Source organism: Uloborus diversus, chromosome 2 (genome assembly GCF_026930045.1).
Source record: "Uloborus diversus isolate 005 chromosome 2, Udiv.v.3.1, whole genome shotgun sequence".
Lineage (NCBI taxonomy): Eukaryota > Metazoa > Arthropoda > Arachnida > Araneae > Uloboridae > Uloborus > Uloborus diversus.
Genome location: NC_072732.1, coordinates 72,203,628 through 72,215,772, shown reverse-complemented (window position 1 = coordinate 72,215,772; position 12,145 = coordinate 72,203,628). Strand labels below are relative to the sequence as shown.

At 32.1% G+C, this 12,145-nt stretch overlaps 1 protein-coding gene across 1 annotated transcript in view; it reads right to left on the bottom strand.

The window, feature by feature from the left end:
- LOC129216359 (lachesin-like) overlaps nucleotides 1–12,145 on the bottom strand; it is a 121,759-nt gene that overhangs the window by 76,426 nt on the left and 33,188 nt on the right. Inside the window, exon 3 of the mRNA XM_054850573.1 lies at nucleotides 10,343–10,471. Within this exon, the coding sequence (XP_054706548.1) occupies nucleotides 10,343–10,471 (129 nt within the window). The remainder of the gene's footprint in view (nucleotides 1–10,342; nucleotides 10,472–12,145) is intronic.

Sequence of the window (12,145 nt, the reverse complement as noted above, 5' to 3'; positions counted from 1 at the left end):
AGGCAAAAACTAATAATTTTTGTCAAGTTTTTTTTTTCCTGATGTGATATTCAGTGAATAAATTTCATATTTTTAAATAAGTACAATAATGGAGATACAAATTCAAACAATGACCTAAATTAAGTCAGTGGATGGAAATAAATTACTTTTATAACATTTTTTCTTCCGTTTCATCATAACACAAGATATGACAGAAGCTATTTGTTAGTAAGAGGTTCATGGTAAATATTCTGCACCAACTAAAGAGAAGATTTATTTATTTTGAGGATAAATTATCTCTATCCTTCTAGGAAGATAAACTTTTCTTATAATCTGTGAGAGTTAATTACGTAAGAGAATAATTATTTGTTGCTTTTAATCTATTTAGAAATTAGCTGTAACATAACTAATTCAAAGTACTAACTTTGGCAGAAGATCTATTAATCTCCTTTACAAGTATTATAAATTGAGTTACGAATTCATTTATAATAATTAATGAAAGTTTTTAGCAAAAGGAATCTAATGAATGCAGACGCAAACACCATTTTCAAGAAAGAAAGTAAGATTTCTTTTGAGCATTTAATAAACTGTACAATTAACCGGGTCAAGAAAGCATCACAGACGAAAAGTTATTCGTCTTAGTGTAAGGAAGTGCAAATTGTTTTCTGATAATGAGTTCATTAGGTGAGCTTAGAGAGGGTTTTGCTTTACCGAAAGCGCGTTTCATCGCCGTTAACGGCTCGGTTTTTTGCGCTAATTATGAGGCCTGTCGCCTAGTAATTTTCCAAATGGTTGAAGTTATCGGTGGTTAGCCAAAAAAAGAAAAGATGGCAAAAAGAAATGTGTATTGAAGTAAGATCAATAAAGCTGTCTGCTTTAAAAATTGTTTCTGTTTCGTCAACTATTTTGTCGTGATGGGAAAGTTAACGATAGTAAACACATAATTTAGGTGATTGGAATATTTATAAATGCGTAAAAATTTTAAAAAGAAGCATTACAAAATAAGTATGCAACGTTGCCTTTTTTTTTTTTCCTTTTTGTTTTTTACTTTCAAATTTTTGGGGAGTTAAGAAGATTGCTTATAGCTCTCACTCTGACCTCGGATGCCGTACAAGGGCAAACTGTTTTATTTTTCATTGAATAGGTCGCTCAAGTTATACTTTTCATTGAATATACACCCAGAAAGTAATCACGTAAAAGTGATTTTTACGTTAAAATACATCAGATGTTAGGCCTTTTTATTTTTGAGATAGAGAATTTTAAAAATTTTTGAAACTTCTTTGTCTAGATAGTAATTCAAGTTTTGTTGTCCCATCTTGTTCGCTTGTTATTAAATAACTTGAACGATACGAATCAGCGCCATTTTCACTGTTTAGATAAGATAATTGTGAATGGTTTACTAGAACGCGGTCTCTTGTCAAGAGTGGCGAGAAATATTGAAGTTGACGAATTATTTTACTATTAAATGGGACTCTTAATACAATTTAAGGGGTTTTTGACGATATTTTTCTCTGGAAAGAGGTTTTCTTTAAAGAGCAATGGGAATCAGCTAGTGAAAATATATTTAATGACGTATGCTTTCTCAAAGGAAGATAAAAACATCTTGTTCATTGGAGATGGATGAGGCTGGAAAACATCCCAAATAATTGACTTTATTCATTTTTGGTTTATGCACTAAACACAATTATTTACTGAAGTAATTTTATTATTTTAAATTCATCCTAGGTTTATATGGACAGTCCTCCTTTTTGATTAGTAATGGGCGTTTCATTACTAATCAATGCAAGTAGAAAACTTACAAGAGAAAGGAATGTCCTTGTTTATCTGACGGATGTGATAAATACCCAATTCAACCGTTGGTACTAGTTCAACTAATGAGCGAAAATGATAATCTTTATTTTCACACATGTTTCCACTTGCGTAAAATTAAAAAAAAAAGAAAAAAGAAAAAAAATGCATGGAGTTTTAAGTTTTATGCATTTTAAAAACATCTCTCACAAAAAAATAATATAAGTACTGAAAATAAAATGAGTATTGTTAGAAATTAAATATAAAAATTAATTGTTGGAGAAAAAAGTGCGTAAAAATAAGCTGTATTTAAGGATTTAGATAAAACAGGAAGTGTGCGGTAATCTGTCAAAGTAGAGTTACTAAAAAAAGTTCAAATAACATTTGCGGAAGACGTAATATATTAGAAACATAGTCGAAAACATAAATAATTTCTACTGGCATCATGAGATTACATGTTGTGATAAATATTGAGAAAGAAAAATGAATGGATGTTTGATCATGAAAATTTATTTGATTTTATTTAAATTTAGCATAAGATTTAATGGCATTATACGTTTTTTATACATTTTTTTCTGAAACTTTATTTCCTTGATTATAAAACGTTTAAAAAGAGTAAAATATGGTCATTTCTTCATCAAAAAAAAAAAAAAAAATATTTAATATAATGAGAAAGCCTACACTGCGTAAAATCCTTATTTCCACAGTTAAGTTACATACGAACTTTAAATTAGGTAGTCAAATATTTGTTGCTAACGAGTTTTCAAATGTTTTAATTAAAACGCTTGTTTCTCTTGGGCTCTCCGAAATCCATTAAGTACTTTATAATATTGAATATTATTAAATCTTGCATCAGGTGATATCAGAGATCGTTGAAATTTTAGAATGTTTAAACAGACATTGTAACAGTAAAATATAAGGTAAAAATCTGGCTTTCTCGAGAAAAAAAAACAGCAAATTAAAAGAGAATTTTTGGATTTTTTACACAAAGGATTTCTATGGCACTCACGGTATTTGCCATACTTGAATCTAGGTATTAATTTAACATACTAGACACATTCCGAAAAGCTTAGTGTCTTTAAATGCACTATTTTTTCCTTAGACACTGTGCACCATTAAAAAGAGAACTTCTGGATTTTGTTTTTTAATATTTATGCCTTTTATGACACTCACAGTATTTGCCATACTTGACCCTAGATGTTAATTTAAGATGATAGACAGATTCGGATAAACATAGTGCCTTTAAATGCACAGATTTTTCATCAGGGCTGTGGAGTCGGAGTCGGAGTCGGAGTCGAAGAGTCGGAGTCGGACTAATTTTTGGGTAAAGGAGTCGGAGTCGGAGTCGTTAGAAAACATGTCGACTCCGACTCCGGGCTTCTTTTTGTCTTTCATTTTTACTGACTCTCATTGCATTTTTTAAAAACTGACTACTAGCAATTGGTTCGATTACATGTATAAAAAGTTACTAATGAAAAAAAATAACTGCTACAATGGCAATCAGCTAGCTTGAGTGCTTATCGAACTTTCTGTAGCCATCCCCTAGTTTGCTTGCTTTTTAACTTAACTAATATATAGCAACTGTCAGCAAACAGTTTTATCGCCTAACATTTTCAAGTAATCAATTTCAAATAAAAATAAAAATATAGTGTTTTGTTCGATCTCAGTTATAAAATAGTAAAAGGGACGTAACAACTTAGTAAGTCGGGGCCCGTACCTCAGGTGGAAACTTTTGAGAGTGATCGACAAATTCAAATAAGTTCTTGCGCGAAAACACGAATACAAAAGATCCGATGAAATAATCTAATGTTTTTTTTTTCTTTATTAAGACTATTTCTATAAGTTCGGTTCTCACTAAAAAATTTGGAGCAAAATAAGTATAAATGATTTCTTGATTACAATACTAAATAATTGCAGTTAATCTTAAAATCTTCACATTAAGGTTAATTCTAAAGCAGCCAATAAAATTGAAATTAAAAATTTAGCGAAGAAGAAATATAGGTATAGTAAAAACTATTCGTATAAATCTGTATACCGCCGCATTTTGTGTAAAATTTGCTCCTGACGTATATGTGGCCTATTTTCGTTGAAATTTTATTGATGAAATATAATTTAAAATATAATCGGGAGAATTTTCAGAATTAAAGTATTTATACCTTTTATAAACTCTGAAATTAACTTTAGGTGTCACCTACCACATGGGTGTCACCCGGGGCAAACCACACCCTCTCAAGAACTTGGACTTAGGAAAAAAAAAAGCTTTTTTCCTCTCAAATTACAGCTTTCAAAAATTGAAAACACACGATTTGATCAATATCTATTTGTTAAATATTAAAGGGGGCAAGGTAATCCTTTTCAATTTTTTTAAAGGAATTTTTAAGTCATTTCATTTTTAAACTCGTAACTGTTAGAAAATTTGATTTTTAAATTGAATTTCTAACGTTGTATGCATCTTGGGTTTACAAAAAAAATGCGAAATTTTCATAAAAAGGAATTAATATTTTAATCTCTGTTTAAAGGTTTCCCCCCTTCTCCTGAAAGGAGAGAGGGAATTTAAAAATACAATTAAAAACATTCCGGAGTCGGAGTCGGAGTTGGAGTCGGAGTCGGACGTTTCAAAATCCAGGAGTCGGAGTCGGGGTCGGAGTCGGCCATTTTCCTTCCGACTCCGCAGCCCTGTTTTTCATGATCACCATTTTATTTTATTTCAATTATTTATTTATTTATTTTTTACCAATGACAGAAGTCAAACCGAAAGATACTTACTTCTCATCGAGCTTCAAAACAAAGACACACTCGGCATTCAGTTATACTTTACATATGCATTTAATATAGGGAAAGGTTGCCGTCAATGAACCACATAACAGTTTTTGATTTTTTTGGAAAGGAAATCCAACTCTAATTTCACGTTCAGTATAGGAACAATTTCTCAGTATATTTCTTTTTTAAATATAATACAGTAGACCCTCGTTTTACGCGGGTTTATTTTGCATGGTTTCGATTATTCGCGATTTAAGATTTAACACCTTTTTTTTTTTAATTTTACGCGGATGAGTTTCAGTTTTACGTGGATGCGGCAATTCAAACAGATAACATTTTCCTCTTTTCCAAAATCCAATTTCCTAAAGATTTGCAGATTTCACGTAATAAACTGCTTTTTGGCGTACTTATAACCGAACTTGGGCCCCTAAAGGCATTTTATATGATTGGTTCCAGAGCTCTTTCCAGAAGTAAAGTTATTAAACTCACACAGCTCAGAACTCACTGGAAGAACTACTTTTAGGAGTGACAAAGGAGGCCAAAACCAACGATGATACAGACTTAGGTGACACACAACCAAAAACGTTCACATTGAAAATTTTTAGCCATTCCTAGACAATAGAAATGATCTTTCTGATTTGTTAGTAAAGGAAGATTCTATAATGGAAATGACGTAAGTGATCTTTGATGCGTTAATGATCTACAAAGAATTACGGAGAAAAATTTAAATGACTGCCAAAAAACTATCATAGCCAGCTCTTCTTTATTTCTCAGAAAACGAAATTAGTCAATGTTTTCTTTATGCATGTTGTGCATGAAAATCAATATAAGTACACATTAAACTTATTATACAATTAGTCATCACTAGAACGGAAAATTCTTTTATCTACGGAACCCAAACCCTATTTTAACACTGCTATAAGGTCTCAATTTACGCGGTTTCGATTTACACAGCATTTCCGTGGAACTTAATCCCCGTGTAAATCGAGGGTCTACTGTATTCACTTTCATGATAAATATACGCAATAGGAAATGAAAATTAAAAGTAAATATTTTAGTATGTGGTCTGTTCATGGCTACCGGTTGCTATGGATGAACCATGGAGTTTCCATCGATGGATTACGTTCTCAAATTAAAGGATCAATGCGTAACTTACAAATATTTATAACAGGTGATCAATAAACACTACAAATAACAATAAGTGATAGAAAAATAGATTTATTTTCTAAAATGTTTTATTTTTGGATAAGAGGAACATAAAAAAAACTCCAGCACTCACACAACACACAGCTGTTGTCATCACAAATGGTTCACCCATTGATACTTTCTCAACCTGTGCAACACTGTTCTTAGCTAATATCTTTTCAACCTCTTTTGAACTGTTGAGAATTTTTTTAAATCGATTTTCGTTCGAAGCAACATGACATGAAACATTTTGCTATGTGGTGGTCCATTCATGGAAACACTTAGTGGTTCAGTGATAGCATTTGCATCATTTTGAATATTTTTAAAGGTGTTACTGCTGTGACGAATCATGATGAAACATTATTTATGAGGAATTACTTGAAAAGGCACTATTTTAAGTCAATGTTCACGTTTAATAGATCAGTGATATTCAAATCATGTTATAACTCAATGAAAATCTCAATAGTTAGTAGGATAATGGTAGAAATCTTTTCTGACTGATGAACAATGTGATTAAAAATTTGAACTACTTGACGACTCTGCAGTAGACTGTTTTCAGACAAATGAAGGTACTAAACTGATTACGCGTCTGCACAAACTCTGGTAAGGGAAATATCTTCGCTGTCTAGTCATGGAACCGTTTCATTGACGGCAACCTTCCCCTATTATTGATTTTTTTACTTTGCACCCCGGATGCAATTTTATAAATAAATTCTGTTACGAAACTACATTTTGATGTAAGGTTAAAATAAATTCATTCTTAATTTAATGCTGTATTCGACACTTTTTTAAAAAAATAGTAAGAAAAGCGCACCAAAAGCGAACAGCGCATACCAAATGTAGAACTAAACTGGATTAGAGCTCATATGGGACACTACGGCAATGGACGAGCAGACTTTCTAGGTAAAACCACAGCAATGACTCTTACATATCCATTCGTATATAAAATTCCTCTGCCAAAATTTTTCCTTAAATATCTCCTCTGGTCTGAACTTCTTCAAAATTGGGTGGAAATCTGGGACACTGCAGAAACTGGTCGGAGAGTTCATGATTTCCTGCCAAAAGTAAAACTAAAACAACGCTGCAAGCATCCAATAGAAGTACAATTTCTCAGTTCACATGAACCATTTCCATCTACACAGATCTAAATTAATTAGCTCACCATTATGTGTATGAAGGCAACATGGAGCTCCTGAAACATTACATTTTCAACTGTCATCTAACCAGCTCTTTCCATTGCACTTACAATTCCATCTTTTCTTTTTTCAAAAATGTTACAGATATTATATCTCTTCCAGTTATACACAAGAATATCCATAAAATAATGTCACTACTCATATCTGAAGCAGATGACTTTAAATATACAGCCTAAAAACTTTCAAAATTGCCTTTTACATAGTATTTACCAGCCATCTCGGTCTTACGTGGCTTCTTCACTTGTATACTTTGTTCTTTTTATGGTTTATGGTTATTATGGTTAAGCGGTTCCAGCGAGTGTCGCTCGTGAACTGTTTTGTTCCCCCAGTCACCACATCCGGTTAAACCTTCACCAGGTTTGGTGCGGTGGTGATTGGTGGGGTTTGAATAAATAAATAAACTAATAAATTAAATATCAAAAAATAATTAAAATTCTGCCAATACAATATTATTTTCGCGAACTCCATTTTCTCCCTTCTTGAACCCCTAGGAGGATATAGCAGTGATAAGAATTGAAAAAGAAACAGTTTATTCCAACCCCCCCTTTTGAACTGTTAATACCAAAATTGAATCAGCACTTGTAGCCGTTACGGTAAACCAACTTATTTGATTACGCCAGTTACTTCTTGAGATATAGGGTGAACCAAAATTTATTTGATTCCACCAGTTACTTCTTGAGATATAGCCGGAACGCATAGCAGAAAAAAATAAAAAAAACGTTCAATTGAGCCACCCGTCTTGGAAGAATTGGCGCCAAAACTTTTGGGCGCTAGTTTGCATGAAGAATCAGATGTGTACCAAACTTCGTTCGATTTCATGGTTCATTGATTCGATTTGAGTAGAGCGACCATAAAAAAACATACCACACACTTACAAACTCATACACACTTACACACAGGCAAAATTTCCCGCAAAAATAGTCGAAATAGACTCATAACACCACAAACGTGCAAATCCGTTAAATTTCTAAAATCTACACAAAATCAATACTTTCTTCCATATATCTGTATCTCAGAGACAGACTAACATACTGTAAAATGGTCCAACTATAGGCCACTTTTCGATGTTTTTAATGAAAATTCCGTGTACATCTTTGATTTAGAAATTTGAGGACTTTAGCAACGGTAGCTATACATTTCGTCTTTCGGCTGGTATGTTTAAAAAAAAATAAATCTACGTTGGCAAGTAGTGGAAGGGGAAATTTTTTCCCGTGGCCCATAGTTGTATCCTTAAGAAGTACAACTATGGGCCACCCAGCTCCTTAACCTAGAAAACACATTGAAAACATGATGTGGTCTATTGTTGCCTGAGACTACAAGTTGTCCTCTACTTGAAACTGTATAAAACTTTTTGTAGTCCATCATTTACATTTTTTTTTCCAATTTTTTAAGACTTCATCATCACTTATCTCGAGTGATTAAAAAAGTTCATTATGGTAAATGTAGGTACCGTTCTTTATTATTTGCCTAGGTTTTGGCATAGAAACATTTGAAAACTAGAAAAACCTCAAAGGCTAGGTACCTTTACTTAGGTCGCAGAAAATACATAGGCCTGACAAATTTTAAACGAGATCAAAAAAAAAAAAAAAAAAAAAGAAAGAAAGAAAGAAAGAAAACTGAAATGCAAAGTCACATTTCTTATTCCAAAATTCAGCTAAATAAAGGTCACATAATTGCAACTTTACAGGATGGTTCGCTTTTGTTTAACACTGATAAAATATGCAAAGAATAGTGTTTTTAGAAATACGCTTATATATCCCGATACGAAACAGGATTCTACATAAAATCCAAAAATAAACAGAAAATTGTAATATTTGGATTTACGTAAGTATGACTCAGAGGCAAAGATATTAGATATAGAAAAAAGGAAAAAAAAAGTTTGATTATAACAAGTGGAAACCTACATACTAACTCCTAAATTGTGCAAAAAATGTCACAGTCGACCTATTCGATCATTAACTGTAGAATATGAATCATAAGCAGCAACAAGCCTTATTTAACCTTTCTTAAGAGTGATCAAATTGACTAATGCGATTTAACGGCAATTTTAAATTCATATGTAGTATCTTATTTGTGCGCAAAATATGTTTTACATACACATCCCTGGTACACTCACTATTCTTTCATAAACTCTTATTCACTGACGTGTACTGAACATTTAATCCGGTTAGGTTTCGCACTTTTAGTAAGTTAAAACTGGGCAGTGAAAAGCAAAAATAAATATCAATTCTGCCGTGAGGTATATCTCCAGGGGGCTTCAAAATGTTATGTAAGAATTTTATTATGTAATAACGGCCTCGAGAAAGCATTTCAAAATCAGAAGTAATGCAGTAGTCAGCAACTGTGTTTAGGTATTAATAACACTATTTAGTCAAATCAGTATTTACTCTTTATTTGCAAATCACCTCAATTTTATGCGGATGAGAAGAGAATTTGAGCATATTATTGGATTTTACGCTCAAATATTCTTATTATTTGTTTATGAGGTAGAATTTACGTTTCGTGATTTTAAATACATCCTCGAAACTGCTGAAAATCTAAAGAAATCTTCAGAAATTGTCTTTAAAAATAAACCTGTCTTAACTATATTTATGTACAAGTATATTAAGTGTATTATGTAGTTTTTTTGAAACATTTATTTGAAAACTCACATCAGTATGTGAGTTTTTTTTTAAACTTTTAATGAAAATTTTGAAGATATTAAAAAATCGAAAAAGCCTCCTTTAATGTTTTTATCTTTATTTTTCCCTCAAAAATGTAACCACACGAAATATTTCGATAAACTCTATTAAAGCTCCATACTTTTGAAGCACGTTAAAAGAATATGTATGATTACTTCTAGAAAAATTGGTTAGCGAATATTAATCAATTGAGCTATTTTTTCTGTAATGAAAGAAAGTGTCTTTCTTCAAATATTTTCACTATTTCTATAAAGTATATTGTTGTAGAGAAAGCATAGTTTTCATCAAAATACGGATCATTGTTCTGCTATTGCACTGATATTTAAAAAATGATAACAACTGCTTACAATTACGCTGTAAAGTAATCTTATAATAATTCTTACGTATGATTTAGACAATTCTACTAACTGTAGGTATTTTTATCATTAAACATATTTACGTTAGTTAAAATGTTTAGTGGCGTCTCTTACTGCAATAAAAACTTTTTTTTTTTGTTAGGTATCGCTTGTAATGGCTTAAAAGAAGCGCTTATGTGCCTTAGGCTGCTGCAGCACACTATAACTTACAATATTGTCAGCACAATGTTGTTGGAGTTTGGCTGTTTATTAAAATAAATCAAAAATATAATCATGTGTATAACAAAATACAAAATGAAAATAAAACCCTGAGATGTAATCTTGAATAATCAAACTCTGATTTTCCGTTCATATAACATTAAAGAGACATTGCTAATCATAAAAGTGTAGTACTTACAATGTACATGTAATTGTGCTTTTCTTACAGCAGTTGGAGGAATGCCATTATTTGCAATGCACAAATACGTTCCCATGTTGAGCCGACTAACTTTAGTTATCGTCATGTCAGCTCCTTCATAAAGGACATCTGAAAGAAATCACATGTATTTAAAAATGTCGTAAATTATAATTCTATGAAAATGGTGGATTATAACATTTATAAAGGGAAAATAACAGTTAGAAACCAATTCCTGAAATTCATTACAGCTCAAACGTTCTAATAACAACGCAGTTATGATAAAATAATTTTCATGTCTTGATATTTCACTAAAAGTAAAATTTTGCCACAATCTTCAAAGGTGCATACGAGCAAAACTAGCTTTTTGCATGATACATGAGTTCGGTTAACATATATAAATGTATGATAGGTGCGTGTGTACTGGGTATATATCCACTCTATTAATTTTCATGCTTTAAAGTCATTGATGGCCAGTGGAATAAAATTGCTTAAATTACCCTTGAGCCACCACATGCTAGATTTCTATGCTCTGATTTTCATTTATCAAAAATATTTTTTTTAAGGAAAATATTTTGAATTTTGTTGGGGGGAAGGGGGGGGGAGTTAAAAATTTTCAGATCTCTCCGACAAAGTGATGTTAATCTCGAAGATGAAGCAATACTTTCCTAACGTTTTAAGTGGTCATTTTTTAAGTCGATATCTATATCTTATCCAAATCACCCTGATAAAGTAATAGCTTTTTTGCAGCTTCGGAAAACAGAGGTTTAAAATTTATTAGACTTACAGAGCGAAACACAGGAAAATAGAATATTTTCGCTTAAAAATAGCCTCTAGATCCATTTTAAAGCCAAATTATGTTTTTCGAGAAGAGTTAAAGTACTATATACATTATTTCGGCGCTAAATTTCCCGTTTGCTTTGTGTTTCCCTTCCATAGCAGCATCGAGTCTTATCTGATATCCTGCGTCATTATGGTCGGCTGTATTTCCAAAGCTTTTTCTGCAGCTCTGAGTGGTGTTAAGTATTTTTTCGTGTATTTTTGCTCTAGGACCAGCAAAATAACAAGTTTGTGGGTGATTTTGTTTTGCCCAGTGGTTTCAGGGAACAGTTTTAGAGTTCGTTTTCATATTTTCCTCTTCAAACATCGGTTTTGTTGAATTTTGTGAAATGGGTCAGCTGCCTGATCTCTCACCACGCAAAAAGCATTGGTTATGTGCATGTCACACCAAAATACCTTTTCACTAAAGGAACTTGCGAAAAAACTTACTATTTCCCCAAAAGCTGTCAGCAGAATCAATGTTTCTGCCAAAGAAAACTTACCAGTTGTCCCAAGGAAGTTGCTAAAATGCGACAGAAAATGCAAAAGGTCTCCAAAAATGGAGAGAAAACTTATTTAGATGGTCAAGGCCAACAGAAGAGAAACTAGTAAAGACCTTGCTAACAGTCTGAAGCATATGGTATGGAGGTGGACCCACCATTGGTCCAGCAAAGACTCTTTGTCAATGGGATGCCTGCTCGAAAGCCACTCAAGAAGGCCAAGATCACCCCGGATGTAGCAAAGAAAAAGATTCACTCAGTCAAATATGTGCAAGGAATGTTCTAGAAACCACTAAGTTCTTTTTTTTTTTTTTTTGCATAACATGCATTAAGTGTACTCTTTTGTTATTTTGTTCGTTTCATCATCTGTCTTTAAAACATAGTAAGCTTTACTAAGATCCTTTTTGTAGTAATCAATTTAAAGTATCTTATAATGCTATATTTGTATGTAAAAACATCCATTTTACAAATTGACAAAAACTTTTAT